The sequence below is a fragment of the Salvelinus fontinalis genome, chromosome 29 (genome assembly GCF_029448725.1).
Source record: "Salvelinus fontinalis isolate EN_2023a chromosome 29, ASM2944872v1, whole genome shotgun sequence".
Lineage (NCBI taxonomy): Eukaryota > Metazoa > Chordata > Actinopteri > Salmoniformes > Salmonidae > Salvelinus > Salvelinus fontinalis.
The window spans coordinates 13,071,562-13,086,608 of record NC_074693.1 but is presented as its reverse complement, the minus strand read 5'-3'; the positions used below and the strand labels follow the sequence as shown (position 1 = coordinate 13,086,608).

General features: G+C 45.7%; 1 protein-coding gene across 2 annotated transcripts in view; it reads left to right on the top strand.

Annotated features, from left to right (window-relative positions):
• LOC129827448 (arf-GAP with Rho-GAP domain, ANK repeat and PH domain-containing protein 3-like) overlaps positions 1 to 14,691 on the top strand; it is a 54,585-nt gene extending 39,894 nt beyond the window's left edge. For both annotated transcript variants that reach the window (XM_055888306.1, XM_055888305.1), the window contains exons 21-32: positions 125 to 233; positions 1,658 to 1,805; positions 2,882 to 2,950; positions 3,036 to 3,110; positions 5,711 to 5,828; positions 6,131 to 6,259; positions 6,450 to 6,586; positions 6,735 to 6,853; positions 7,293 to 7,356; positions 7,565 to 7,708; positions 11,639 to 11,677; positions 13,150 to 14,691. In XM_055888306.1, coding sequence (XP_055744281.1) covers positions 125 to 233; positions 1,658 to 1,805; positions 2,882 to 2,950; positions 3,036 to 3,110; positions 5,711 to 5,828; positions 6,131 to 6,259; positions 6,450 to 6,586; positions 6,735 to 6,853; positions 7,293 to 7,356; positions 7,565 to 7,708; positions 11,639 to 11,677; positions 13,150 to 13,584 — 1,586 coding nt within the window. In that variant the 3' untranslated portion in view covers positions 13,585 to 14,691. The remainder of the gene's footprint in view (positions 1 to 124; positions 234 to 1,657; positions 1,806 to 2,881; positions 2,951 to 3,035; positions 3,111 to 5,710; positions 5,829 to 6,130; positions 6,260 to 6,449; positions 6,587 to 6,734; positions 6,854 to 7,292; positions 7,357 to 7,564; positions 7,709 to 11,638; positions 11,678 to 13,149) is intronic.
• The last annotated feature ends 356 nt before the right edge of the window (positions 14,692 to 15,047 follow it).

Genomic DNA, 15,047 nt, shown 5'->3' with positions numbered 1-15,047 from the left:
ACTTGACCTTAGTCCTCTTGGTCCCCTTAGAATTATAGGGCTTCCATCAAGCTGTCACTGGTCAGGATGTACCTCAATGTATCTTTTTTAAATCTAACTGCTTCCTGTTTGTGCTTTTTTATAGGAACAGCCAAGGATAAGAACCAGCGTCTGGACAGATACAAGGAGATCATCCGTAGTTTACCTAAAATCAACAGGACTACCCTGGCTGCTCTCATCAGCCACCTCTACAGGTTAGCATGGCCTCAGGGTTAACAGGACTCTCCTCAGCCACCTCTACAGGTTAGTATGGCCTCAGGGTTAACAGGACTCTCCTCAGCCACCTCTACAGGTTAGCATGGCCTCAGGGTTAACAGGACTCTCCTCAGCCACCTCTACAGGTTAGCATGGCCTCAGGGTTAACAGGACTCTCATCAGTCACCTCTACAGGTTAGTATGGCCTCAGGGTTAACAGGACTCTCCTCAGCCACCTCTACAGGTTAGTATAGCCTCAGGGTTAACAGGACTCTCCTCAGCCACCTCTACAGGTTAGTATGGCCTCAGGGTTAACAGGACTCTCCTCAGCCACCTCTACAGGTTAGTATGGCCTCAGGGTTAACAGGACTCTCATCAGCCACCTCTACAGGTTAGTATGGCCTCAGGGTTAACAGGACTCTCATCAGCCACCTCTACAGGTTAACATGGCCTCAGGGTTAACAGGACTCTCCTCAGCCACCTCTACAGGTTAGTATGGCCTCAGGGTTAACAGGACTCTCCTCAGCCACCTCTACAGGTTAGTATGGCCTCAGGGTTAACAGGACTCTCATCAGTCACCTCTACAGGTTAGTATGGCCTCCGGGTTAACAGGACTCTCCTCAGCCACCTCTACAGGTTAGTATAGCCTCAGGGTTAACAGGACTCTCCTCAGCCACCTCTACAGGTTAGTATGGCCTCAGGGTTAACAGGACTCTCCTCAGCCACCTCTACAGGTTAGTATGGCCTCCGGGTTAACAGGACTCTCCTCAGCCACCTCTACAGGTTAGTATGGCCTCAGGGTTAACAGGACTCTCATCAGTCACCTCTACAGGTTAGTATGGCCTCAGGGTTAACAGGACTCTCATCAGCCACCTCTACAGGTTAGCATGGCCTCAGGGTTAACAGGACTCTCCTCAGCCACCTCTACGGTCCCAGGGTTCAGAAGTGTTTTCTCTCTCTCTCTCGGTCCCAGGGTTCAGAAGTGTTCTCTCTCTCTCTCTCTCTCTCTCGGTCCCAGGGTTCAGAAGTGTTTTCTCTCTCTCTCTCGGTCCCAGGGTTCAGAAGTGTTTTCTCTCTCTCTCTCGGTCCCAGGGTTCAGAAGTGTTTTCTCTCTCTCTCTCGGTCCCAGGGTTCAGAAGTGTTCTCTCTCTCTCTCTCTCTCTCTCGGTCCCAGGGTTCAGAAGTGTTTTCTCTCTCTCGGTCCCAGGGTTCAGAAGTGTTCTCTCTCTCTCTCGCTCGGTCCCAGGGTTCAGAAGTGTTCTCTCTCTCTCGGTCCCAGGGGTCAGAAGTGTTTTCTCTCTCTCTCTCGGTCCCAGGGTTCAGAAGTGTTCTCTCTCTCTCTCTCGGTCCCAGGGTTCAGAAGTGTTCTCTCTCTCTCGGTCCCAGGGGTCAGAAGTGTTTTCTCTCTCTCTCTCGGTCCCAGGGTTCAGAAGTGTGCAGACCTGAACCAGATGTGTACCAAGAACCTGTCGCTGCTGTTCGCCCCCAGCCTCTTCCAGACAGACGGAAAAGGAGAACACGAGGTGAAGATCGTTGAAGACCTCATAGACAACTACCTGTATGTCTTTGATGTGAGTATTGTCTCATAGACAACTACCTGTATGTCTTTGATGTGAGTAGTGTCTCATAGACAACTACCTGTATGTCTTTGATGTGAGTAGTGTCTCATAGACAACTACCTGTATGTCTTTGATGTGAGTAGTGTCTCATAGACAACTACCTGTCTGTCTTTGATGTGAGTAGTGTCTCATAGACAACTACCTGTCTGTCTTTGATGTGAGTAGTGTCTCATAGACAACTACCTGTATGTCTTTGATGTGAGTAGTGTCTCATAGACAACTACCTGTATGTCTTTGATGTGAGTAGTGTCTCATAGACAACTACCTGTATGTCTTTGATGTGAGTAGTGTCTCATAGACAACTACCTGTATGTCTTTGATGTGAGTAGTGTCTCATAGACAACTACCTGTATGTCTTTGATGTGAGTAGTGTCTCATAGACAACTACCTGTATGTCTTTGATGTGAGTAGTGTCTCATAGACAACTAGCTGTCTGTCTTTGATGTGAGTATTGTCTCATAGACAACTACCTGTATGTCTTTGATGTGAGTAGTGTCTCATAGACAACTACCTGTATGTCATTGATGTTAGTAGTGTCTCATAGACAACTAGCTGTCTGTCTTTGATGTGAGTAGTGTCTCATAGACAACTACCTGTCTGTCTTTGATGTGAGTAGTGTCTCATAGACAACTAGCTGTCTGTCTTTGATGTGAGTAGTGTCTCATAGACAACTAACTGTCTGTCTTTGATGTGAGTAGTGTCTCATAGACAACTACTTGTATGTCTTTGATGTGAGTAGTGTCTCATAGACAACTACCTGTATGTCTTTGATGTGAGTATAGTCGAACCAGAGAGGGTCTAAGCTCAAATTCATCACTTAGAAATCAGGATTGTGTTCCATAGGTAGAAAGCATTTTGAATGGATTGAAACTGGTACTATCTACCTGAACTTGTCCAATCAGAACACAGATGTTCACATTCTATTGCAAATTGTTATGCTACAATGTGCCCTACTGAACATGCCCCAGGTCAATCTGTTCTGTATAATCTAATGACTAATCAGTAAATGTTTAATTGTGTTTGTTCAGATTGATGAGGAGCAGCGGACACAGATAGAACTGGAGCTCAGCCTCATCACCACCTGGAAGGACACACAGGTATACTTTATGAAGGATTTATAAAGGGTTATAACACATTGTTTTTTTCCCCTGGTTGTCTGTAATAATTGTCCTGTCTGTGCAGCTGTCTCAAGCAGGTGATCTGATCATAGAAGTGTACCTGGAGAAGAAGATGGCAGACTGCTGCATCACTCTCAAGGTAAGTGGAGACAGGTTGTCTTCTGACTTTATGTCATGTAAGGTGCTGTTATTATTTAGCCACATGGTGGCGCCTCTCCACCCTCCACTAGTCTCTCTAGAACAGGGGTTTCCAACAGTAGCTCTCAGCCCATCTAGGAGTAGCTCGCAGCCCACCTAGGAGTAGCTCTCGCAGCCCAACTAGGAGTAGCTCTCGCAGCCCACCCTAGGAGTAGCTCTCGCAGCCCACCTAGGAGTAGCTCTCAGCCCACCTAGGAGTAGCTCTCGCAGCCCACCTAAGAGTAGCTCTCAGCCCACCTAGGAGTAGCTCTCGCAGCCCACCCTAGGAGTAGCTCTCAGCACACCTAGGAGTAGCTCTCGCAGCCCACCCTAGGAGTAGCTCTCAGCACACCTAGGAGTAGCTCTCGCAGCCCACCTAGGAGTAGCTCTCGCAGCCCACCTAGGAGTAGCTCTCGCAGCTCACCTAGGAGTAGCTCGTAGCTTGCAGCCCATCTAGGAGTAGCTCTCGCAGCCCACCTAGGAGTAGCTCTCGCAGCCCACCTAGGAGTAGCTCTCGCAGCCCACCCTAGGAGTAGCTCTCGCAGCCCACCTAGGAGTAGCTCTCGCAGCCCACCTAGGAGTAGCTCTCGCAGCCCACCTAGGAGTAGCTCTCGCAGCCCACCTAGGAATAGCTCTCGCAGCCCACCTAGGAGTAGCTCTCAGCCCACCTAGGAGTAGCTCTCGCAGCCCACCTAGGAGTAGCTCTTGCAGCCCATCTAGGAGTAGCTCGCAGCCTACGTAGGAGTAGCTCGTGATCAATTCTGGAAGTACATGCATTTTTTTATGTGTTCCATGCAAACCGTCATTAACCTCTCTTGGGTACGTGAGACGGTAGCGTCCCACCTCTTCAACAGCCAGTGAAACTGCTGGGCGCCAAATTCAAATACAGAAATACTCATTATAAAAATTCAGAAAACAAAACATATTTTACATAGGTTTAAAGACTAACTTCTTGTGAATCCAACCACGGTGTCAGATTTTTAAAATGCTTTATGGCGAAAGCATACCTTACGATTATTTTTAACATAAAGCTCCTGGCTACTATCCAATCAAATCCACATTGCCATTATCCCATCCCTGGTTAGAAACTATTGGTTTAAAAAGCCAAATTTAATACAATATCTGCCAATTCATTTCCAGAGATATTGCCCCTGTCTGTCTGTCTGGTGCGTGTTTGTCTATCACTCTGTATGTAGCCAGTTAGCGATGCTGATGATAACCGTCTTGTTAACAGAAAGACCATCCCCAAAAACCTTCTCAATTAAATACAAAGTAGGTTTATCTTACAGAACTATGTCAGGATTATGTGTATCAATTGGGTGGAGATTGTTTAGAGACCTGACAGGACACGTTCTGCAGCTGTAGGCCTGATGACAGAAACATCGCTAGATTAACATATTCCTCTTTTGCTCGATGCGCAATTAAATGGAAATTACCCTCAAAAAATGTTTGGTTCGTTTTTCTATCCAGAACTAAAAAATAATGTCTTCTGATGTGATTTAATCATTGACATGGACTCAGAACATACAGTTATGTTGTTTCTCTGAATAATTGTAATATTGAGAGGGGAAAACCAGAAGGAAAAAACAACAGAGAACTGAATTCAGGAAAATACTAAATATGATTTTTATGTGGCCCCTTTTAGAGTTGTTTACTAACCTTTTATTTACTAGTTATATTGACAGAAAACACATCTTGTACACCAAGGACCTGGGGAAGAGATGCAGGGTAGAGGAGAAACAAACTAATGTACCTATTTGAAAGCTATAAAAACAAGAAAAATAGTAGCTCACAACATGTTATTTTTTTTTTAAGTAGCTCATGCTACCAAAAGGTTGGAGACTTCCTGCTTTAGACAGACAGGTGTGCTTCCACAATGTACCAATGTTGACCTAGGTCTGGGATTTCTAATGATAACCATCTACCATCCTCTATTCTATACATGAGCATCTATAGAAGAGCTAGGAAGCTCTGGTCTGGTTCTCTGTCGCTATCTCTCTATGGTCTGGTTCTCTGTCGGTATCTCTCTATGGTCTGGTTCTCTGTCGGTATCTCTCTGTGGTCTGGTTCTCTGTCGCTATCTCTATATGGTCTGGTTCTCTGTCGCTATCTCTCTATGGTCTGGTTCTCTGTCGCTATCTCTCTATGGTCTGGTTCTCTGAAGCTATCTCTCTATGGTCTGGTTCTCTGTCGGTATCTCTCTATGATCTGGTTCTCTGTCGGTATCTCTCTGTGGTCTGGTTCTCTGTCGGTATCTCTCTATGGTCTGGTTCTCTGTCGGTATCTCTCTATGGTCTGGTTCTCTGTCGGTATCTCTCTGTGGTCTGGTTCTCTGTAGGTATCTCTCTATGGTCTGGTCTGGTTCTCTGTAGCCATCTCTCTATGGTCTGGTTGGTTCTCTGTAGCTATCTCTCTGTGGTCTGGTTCGTTCTCTGTAGCCATCTCTCTGTGGTCTGGTTCGTTCTCTGTAGCCATCTCTCTGTGGTCTGCTTCTCTGTACGTATCTCTCTATGGTCTGGTTGGTTCTCTGTAGGTATCTCTCTATGGTCTGGTTCTCTGTAGGTATCTCCAACCATGGGTGCTGAGGAGTTGACTAACCAGGTCCTGTACATGAGGAACATCCCAGCAGGAGAGAAGGACGTGTGGCTGACGTTCGAGACCATAGAGGAAGGACAACTGGGTGAGGAGCATGATGTTACTATCTCTGACTGGGTGAGGGGCATGATGTTACTATCTCTGACTGACTGGGTGATGGGCATGATATTACTATCTCTGACTAGGTGAGGGGCATGATGTTACTATCTCTCTCTGACTGGGTGAGGGGCATGATGTTACTATCTCTGACTGGGTGACCTTCTGTGGAATACAACTAGACTGACCTTCTGTGGAATACAAGTGGACTGAGAAAGTCTTCATGTTTCAAGGAGAAGCTATCCCAGAATAGTTGTTATATAATGTTCAAATGTTTTCTGTCTTCCACAGAGCGCCCCCTACACCCCAAAGAGAAGGTGCTGGAGCAGGCGCTACAGTGGTGTAAAATGGCTGATCCTAGTTCAGCTTACCTGGTGGTGAAGAGAGTTCCCAAAGGAGAGGGCATCAACATCCTCACTGGTGAATATGGCTCAGACCAGAGAAATAGCTCATGAGCTTGGGTCTATCCATCCAAACAATCACAATTAAATGACCCTCTTTGATTTTTGATTGTCGATTTGTAATCAGCCCAATTTCTTGTTGCTCTTACGTTCATACGTGACATATTATTTGGAGACAGTATGATTGCAATTCTGATTTTTATTCACAGCCTACGAGAGTGAGATAATGAAGATGGGAGTTCTGAAGTGTCGTGAAGAGCCTCCCAAACTCCTCCACGGAAAAGTCTTTCAGGAACACACCTTTCAGATCAAAGACCACAAGCTGCTCCTGCTGAAGGACAAAAAGGTATTTCTACTCTCACGTCACGGTCACATCTTGAAGTTGGAACTCTGCACTAATTTGGACCGATGTAGTTATTACAGGTAGAGCTGTGATTGTCAGTTTTTCTTTCCTATAAATATTTTCTTACTGTATAACATGTCTGTCATTTCAGAGCGTCAAGCCTGAAAAGGAATGGCCTCTGAAGTCTATGAAGATCTACATGGGAATTCGAAAGAAGCTGAAACCCCCAACTCGATGGGGCTTTACTCTCATGATGGAAAAACAGCAACTGTAAGTGTTTTTAAACTCTTGTCTGGCAACGAAAGGAAATACCACTGTCTTGCTACACATTATTTGGGTCATTGCACAGGATGTCTGGAAATCTTGAATCCAACTTCTATTGGATAAGATTGAAAGGTGTTCCTGTAGGACATACACAATGTTTTCTCAACTATTTGAAATTCCTCTTAGCTTTCCTCATTTACTGTCGTGAATGATTTTGCATGACATCAGATGTTATGAAATTATGTAAGTGAACTACATTGTTTAAGGGAGGTAATGTTTAAGGGAAGGTGGAATGTCTCGTTTTAGATCTGCCTCTCTCCTCCCCTTTAAATGAGATCTCCCTCCCCTCCCCTTTAAATGAGATCTCCCTCCCCTCCCCTTTAAATGAGATCTCCCTCCCCTTTTTAAGAGCTAATCACTGCTTTTGTGTTTATGTGTCTCCCAGGTACCTTTGTTGCTTTTGTGAGTCCGACCTATGGGACTGGGTCACCAATTTCCTCAAAGCACAGGTATGTTGTGGAGCCTAGTCCCCCTCCCCTCCCCCCCTCCCCAACTGTATGGGCTGTGTTGCATCACTTTTAAATTATTCAGTTTGCTTCCCCCATCTTTTTTTTTAGGTGTAACACCTACTCTTTAGATTTTTACTTCTGTCTGTTTCATTTTATCCATTCAATTCTATTTTTATTCATTTGGATTCACTTGTTTCCCCTCTAACAGAATGATGACCCCCGACCTCCGGTGTTGAGGCGTCACTCCTCCTCAGATATCTCCAAACAGAAGTTTGGGACCATGCCCCTAGTACCAATCAGAGGGGACGGACACGAGAGCAACTCTACCATGCTGTCAGCCAATCAGACTCTGGTACGTTTACACTCGACTATGCTCGTATCCAATCAGACTCTGGTATGGTTTTGCAGGATACAAGCCTCTCCATGCTTCCCAGTTTGCTCATGTATTATGACAACATTTTGTGACGTTTTGATGTTAGGACGTTTTTTTTTTCAGGTTGTTCGCGTACAATTTTTTTGAGGCAAGTGGAGGTTTGTTAGTCGAAGTCTATGCCCCTTCGTCGGTGATTGGTCAACAGTACCACTCCTAGTAGCAGTGGGAACTATGGACGGGATTCTTCAATGAAGTGTTTGTTGTCATTCAATGAGAGATGACTAGTTTTCATGCTAATTCTTTCACTTGAGAAATACTGCACCAAACATCTTAGATGTAAAATTGTGGAACTTAGACCTCCTTGGCAGAAACACAAAAAATCTATTACAGATTTCTTGATTTAATTTGGACTATATTGAGGAAGTGTATACTGATTATGTTGTTACTACGGCATCTCAAGAGAGACAAACAGTAATATTCCTGCTTTTTTTTCTCATTTTTCAAGCAAAGATATTTTAACTAACTGAACCTAGTGTGGGGAGCCTTTAGCCAACTGAACCTAGTGTGGGGAGCCTTTAGCCAACTGAACCTAGTGTGGGGAGCCTTTAGCCAACTGAACCTAGTGTGGGGAGCCTTTAGCCAACTGAACCTAGTGTGGGGAGCCTTTAGCCAACTGAACCTAGTGTGGGGAGCCTTTAGCCAACTGAACCTAGTGTGGGGTGCCTTTAGCCAACTGAACCTAGTGTGGGGAGCCTTTAGCCAACTGAACCTAGTGTGGGGAGCCTTTAGCCAACTGAACCTAGTGTGGGGAGCCTTTAGCCAACTGAACCTAGTGTGGGGAGCCTTTAGCCAACTGAACCTAATGTGGGGAGCCTTTAGCCAACTGAACCTAGTGTGGGGAGCCTTTAGCCAACTGAACCTAGTGTGGGGAGCCTTTAGCCAACTGAACCTAGTGTGGGGAGCTTTTAGCCAACTGAACCTAGTGTGGGGAGCCTTTAGCCAACTGAACCTAGTGTGGGGAGCCTTTAGCCAACTGAACCTAGTGTGGGGAGCCTTTAGCCAACTGAACCTAGTGTGGGGAGCCTTTAGCCAACTGAACCTAGTGTGGGGAGCCTTTAGCCAACTGAACCTAGTGTGGGGAGCCTTTAGCCAACTGAACCTAGTGTGGGGAGCCTTTAGCCAACTGAACCTAGTGTGGGGAGCTTTTAGCCAACTGAACCTAATGTGGGGAGCCTTTAGCCAACTGAACCTAGTGTGGGGAGCCTTTAGCCAACTGAACCTAATGTGGGGAGCCTTTAGCCAACTGAACCTAGTGTGGGGAGCCTTCACACTTGGGTTGACGTTTTAAACTTTGAGAAGATTCCATTAGCCCAAGTTGTTTACTTCACACACAAAGCTTGTTTTTTGTATCAATATCGCTCCTTTCTGTCTCCCCTTTCTGTCTCGCCTTTCTGTAACCCTTTGGTGTCTAGTATTTTTACTATTCCATATCCTTCAGTATCCCTCAAATACTATCAGTATACTGTATAGCATTCACTATGGGCCAGTTTCCCTGACCCCGATTTAAGACTACTTATGGGCGCAAAGCACCTCTTTATTTTGACCAGCGATAGATTTAATCTGGGTCAGGGAAACGTCTCTGTTTATACAACGGGTGGTATAATCCTGGACGCTGATTGGTTAAAACCACATTGCAGGCTGTGTCTATTCCACAAGTTGGCACCGGCTAAAACTATGATGTTGAAATGCGTCTTTACTCTGTTTCATCTCACTACGCAATCCACTGTCTCATCAGCCCAATCCACTGTCTCATCAGCCCAGTCCACTGTCTCATCAGCCCAATCCACTGTCTCATCAGCCCAATCCACTGTCTCATCAGCCCAGTCCACTGTCTCATCAGCCCAATCCACTGTCTCATCAGCCCAGTCCACTGTCTCATCAGCCCAGTCCACTGTCTCATCAGCCCAGTCCACTGTCTCATCAGCCCGATCCACTGTCTCATCAGCCCGATCCACTGTCTCATCAGCCCAATCCACTGTCTCATCAGCCCAATCCACTGTCTCATCAGCCCAGTCCACTGTCTCATCAGCCCAATCCACTGTCTCATCAGCCCAGTCCACTGTCTCATCAGCCCAATCCACTGTCTCATCAGCCCAATCCACTGTCTCATCAGCCCAATCCACTGTCTCATCAGCCCAGTCCACTGTCTCATCAGCCCGATCCACTGTCTCCTCAGCCCGATCCACTGTCTCCTCAGCCCGATCCACTGTCTCGTCAGCCCAATCCATTGTCTCATCAGCCCAATCCACTGTCTCATCAGCCCGATCCACTGTCTCATCAGCCCGATCCGCTGTCTCATCAGCCCAATCCACTGTCTCATCAGCCCAGTCCACTGTCTCATCAGCCCAATCCACTGTCTCATCAGCCCAATCCACTGTCTCATCAGCCCAGTCCACTGTCTCATCAGCCCGATCCACTGTCTCATCAGCCCGATCCACTGTCTCATCAGCCCGATCCACTGTCTCATCAGCCCGATCCACTGTCTCATCAGCCCGATCCACTGTCTCATCAGCCCGATCCACTGTCTCATCAGCCCGATCCACTGTCTCATCAGCCCAATCCACTGTCTCATCAGCCCAATCCACTGTCTCATCAGCCCAGTCCACTGTCTCATCAGCCCAGTCCACTGTCTCATCAGCCCGATCCACTGTCTCATCAGCCCGATCCACTGTCTCATCAGCCCGATCCACTGTCTCATCAGCCCGATCCACTGTCTCATCAGCCCGATCCACTGTCTCATCAGCCCGATCCACTGTCTCATCAGCCCAATCCACTGTCTCATCAGGCCAATCCACTGTCTCATCAGCCCAGCCAGACAATTGTTTTACTTGTTCTCCACTATAAAAAGCATCTAGATATTATCTCTCATTTCTTTTAGACTAGGATTTTGTTTTCAATAGCCGGAGATTTTATAAAATGTCATGTCTGTCTCTGACATTTGCAACATTGTTTCAATATTGAAATTAGATCCCCAGCTGTCTCGTAGTAAATGAATGTGTCTGGAGTCCGGAAGAGAGGCAGCTTTTAGATCCCCAGCTGTCTCGTAGTAAATGAATGTGTCTGGAGTCCGGAAGAGAGGCAGCTTTTAGATCCCCAGCTGTCCCGTAGTAAATGAATGTGTCTGGAGTCCGGAAGAGAGGCAGCTTTTAGATCCCCAGCTGTCCCGTAGTAAATGAATGTGTCTGGAGTCCGGAAGAGAGGCAGCTTTTAGATCCCCAGCTGTCCCGTAGTAAATGAATGTGTCTGGAGTCCGGAAGAGAGGCAGCTTTTCTCAACCAGTCAAAATCATGAATCGGCATCATTTTTATGGACATACACAAAGACATGTCAGTGGAAAACAGGTCAAACGAAACAAAAAGCAGCTAATTTTCAGTCTTTCCAGCTTCAGTTTGAAGTGATTGTGTTAGCTGTGTTGTTGGCTAGCTCCTCTGAACAACAGCGTCCTGGCTAAAGCTCACATCTCCAATGCCAGGTGAAATCGTGCATCATTAGCTCATTCTTATGAATGAATGTATCCAAATGTCTTGGGTAGCAACCCTAGATTTGTGTTGGGACTATATCTTGTAGAAGGATTAAATAGTATGAATATATTCATAAAATGTACGGTTTTTTTGTGTGAAAATATGTGACTCATTATTTGAATATGTTGGTAAACGTTGTATAAAAGTGATAATGCCCTAGAAGCCGGTGATTGGAGGATATATTGGCACGGTTTGCAGCCCTCGACTTGGTCTCGGGCCCAACAAAACCCGTGCCAATATATCCTCAAACCACCGGCTTCTCTAAACATCGTCACTTAAATGACTGTATTTCACGGGGTACACTGGTATCTTTTGTCTTTCTCTGCAGCGAAAGCTTCACGCTAGAAGGACTCTCTCCATGTTCTTTGTAAGTATCCACACCCTGGTGCTCGGTCATGTCAATGTTGCATGCTTGCTTTGCGTGCCATTTTGAATCTTCATACTTATCTTCATCCCGAGGGCTCAGTTGGTAGAGCATAGCGCTTGCAATAACAGGGTTGTGGGTTTGATTCCCACTGGGGACCAGTATGGGAAGTGAGGAACTGCATGCACTCACTACTGTAACCCGCTCTGGAGTGTCTGATAAACTACTAAAATGTCAAATGTATTATTTTTGTTTACTTCTCCTCTCGTCTAACAAGAAGCTAAGGATGAGAATAGAACATAATGTTTATTTTGAAGGTTGCTTTTGGACTTGTTTAACGCTCTCCTAACTTGCATCACTAACATTTCTCCAAAGCCTCTCTCTCTCTCTCTGTCTGTGTATAGACATTCCCTTGGTTTATACAGGGACTATATCTGACTCAACCACGTCTCCACTTCCTGATGGAAGCCCTGACTTCCTGGTATTAGAGCATCAGGATGTTGATGTGGATTTCTGAAGTGTAGACAACAGGATGGACTGGGAAGGAGATATTGTTCTCCAGTATTGTTCAGGTTCTATGGCCCTTTGCCTTAATGGGGAGGTCTGGGAGGCTTCGTGAAGTGCCTTGTTCTGTAAAACACAAGACAGTCTGCTGTGGCTATTAGTCTACTGGTGTACCTACTAGAACTAACCCAACCCCAGTCCCAAATGTATTGACAAGGGAATTGTTTTACTTGTATTTTTCTGTTGTCTCTCTGCGTTTTGAGTGATTGTCTTGAGGTTGTTGCTGAGGCACTGGAACAATGACCTTAATAAGAGGAAGTCTGTTGTTTTTACCGTCGTTGTCGAAGAAGGGCAACTCCCTACCATGTTTGTCCCCTTTAAATTAACCACACGTGTTTCTTTGTCGCTGTAATGGCAGATCATCTCCTTAATTACCTAAAGTTCCTAACAGAAAGCTACATCTCAACCCCCTTTTATTATTACATGAGTTAATAGAACCTTCCAGAGCTTTACATAGTGTATAATCACACATACCAAGAACTCAGGGTTTGGTTCAAATTCAGAGTGTTTCTCACCTCCTCTCCTCCTTTCCCCCTCTTCTCCTCTCCCCCTCTCCCCCTCTTCTCCTCTCCCCCTCTTCTCCTCTCCTCCTCTCCTCCTCACCTCCTCTCCCCCTCTCCCCCTCTCCTCCTCTCCCCCTCTTCTCCTCTTCTCCTCTCCTCCTCTCCTCCTTTCCCCCTCTCCCCCTCTTCTCCTCTCCCCCTCTCCTCCTCTCCTCCTCTTCTCCTCTCCTCCTCTCCTCCTCTTCTCCTCTCCCACTCTTCTCCTCTCCCCCTCTCCCCCTCTCCTCCTCTCCTCATCTCCCCCTCTCCTCCTCTCCTCCTCTCCCCCTTTCTCCTCCTTTCCTCCTCTCCTCCTCTCCTCCTCACCTCCTCTCCTCCTCTCCTCCTCTCCCCCTCTCCTCCACCCAGCCCATGAAGGTGCAGCAGGACTCGTTCGAGGAGCATCCAGAGCCAGAGCCCCCAGAGCCCCTGTATGAGGAAGTAGGAGACTTCGGCCTGCAGGTCCTCAAGTCCCTGGAGACCAGCTTCCTCTCCAACAACACCTCAGAGACACAGGAGGTCCCTGACAAGCCCCTGAGCCTCATCCTGGGCCCTCGGAAGACAGGCTCCCTGGACCGCATGATCGGCCCCAACCCGGTTCACTCTCTGGGGCTGGGAGGAGAGGGTCTGCTGCCCCCTGCTGGTTCTCTGGATACCCTGGTCCTGGGTGGAGGAGGGGACCTCCAGGAGTTTCCCCAGCCAGCGCCGAGGAGGAGGCAGCAGCACAGGCCCTGTACCCCCTCTCAGGAGCTGCTCCTCCAGGAACTGTCCTCCGTCTTCACTAAGAAGACAGAGAATGAGTAGAAACTGCCGGGAGAGAAGAACGTCATCTGAGGAGAAGAAGAGATGCGTGCACTTGTATTGTAGACCCAGGCTAGACAGACGGAAGACTGTAACAGCATGGGAGTACGGACACAACCCATTTGTTTGGGTGTTGTGTCAAAAATACATAATCAGATAGGAATAAGCATTTACTTGGGTTTTATCCTACAAACTACTAACTGTTCTTCAATCACTGGTATGTACAGATCCGTTTTATATTGAACACTGCTTAATGGATTATAACATCCTTGCTAATTTCTTAAGCTATGACCTATGGGGGATACCTTTTTTTGTAGTTTTTTTTCATAGTTTACTAAACCTCTTGAGTGAGAAGAGAAATGGATGCTTCTCTCATGTCTGGTGGTGATGCATTAGGCATTAAACTGTTTTTGTTTTGTTTTAAACAACTGGATTTTAAATAGAAATGTGTTACTGTCTCTATGTATTAATTTATTTTCAAGAATATTTTATCAATTTTGTTGTTTTTTTATTTTTATAAAAGCTGTGAAAGTAACAAAAGCAGAGTTTTACTTCAAGACAGCTCCAGATATTCCAGAGTGTTGCGACACTGTCTGGCCAGAAGGTGGCAGTATGGACGATCTATCTTCTATCTAGACAGCCCCAGATATTCCAGAGTGTTGATACACTATCTGGCCAGAAGGTGGCAGTATGCCACGCCGTCTTTTAGATCGTACAAATGGAATCTTAGTTTTATTCACCATGCACAACCACTGTATGGTGTGAATACAGCCAAATATAATGATTGTTAGTGGCACTACATTTAAATATTCTGAATTGATCTTTGCACTACTAAGTCTATTGCTTTTACATTAATATGCCATATTCGAGATATCCTCCCTTTTTCATCAATCTAAATAGACAATAAGATATTCCAATTTGACTGCCTTTGCCAAGTGTCTATAGTGTGTTATAATGCATTTGCCTGCATTGTCGTCCATTCGTTTTATTCTTACTGTAAATATTGTACATTATTCTGTGTGCTTATACCCTTTCAATATTCATTATGCAGTATTTCACTTTGTTGTCGCTACATGAAGGTCCATATTAAATATGATATTTTTAGTTTTATGATGCGTCCAATCTCTTTAATTTTCTACAATTTTAGTATTGAGAATGATCATTTCAATGATTTATCATTTCACATTATTTGTATATGCAAGTAGAGTATGAAGCAGCACAGCACTCGTGTCTGAATAAGTGATGTTTAAACGCAGAGTCATGGTTCTTTCATTACCTTGTGGTCTTTGGTCTTCTTAGTGTCTTGATGGTGACACCTCATGCTAAAGAATCACCATTCTCTGTATATCTTCTTTGTCCAATCACATTCCTTTTTTAAAGTCAGCCTTGTGGTTAGTGGATTGATTTAATCTAGCATGGGGTTTATGATTAAAGAGAACCAAGTTATGATAAATTATTGAGGAGGA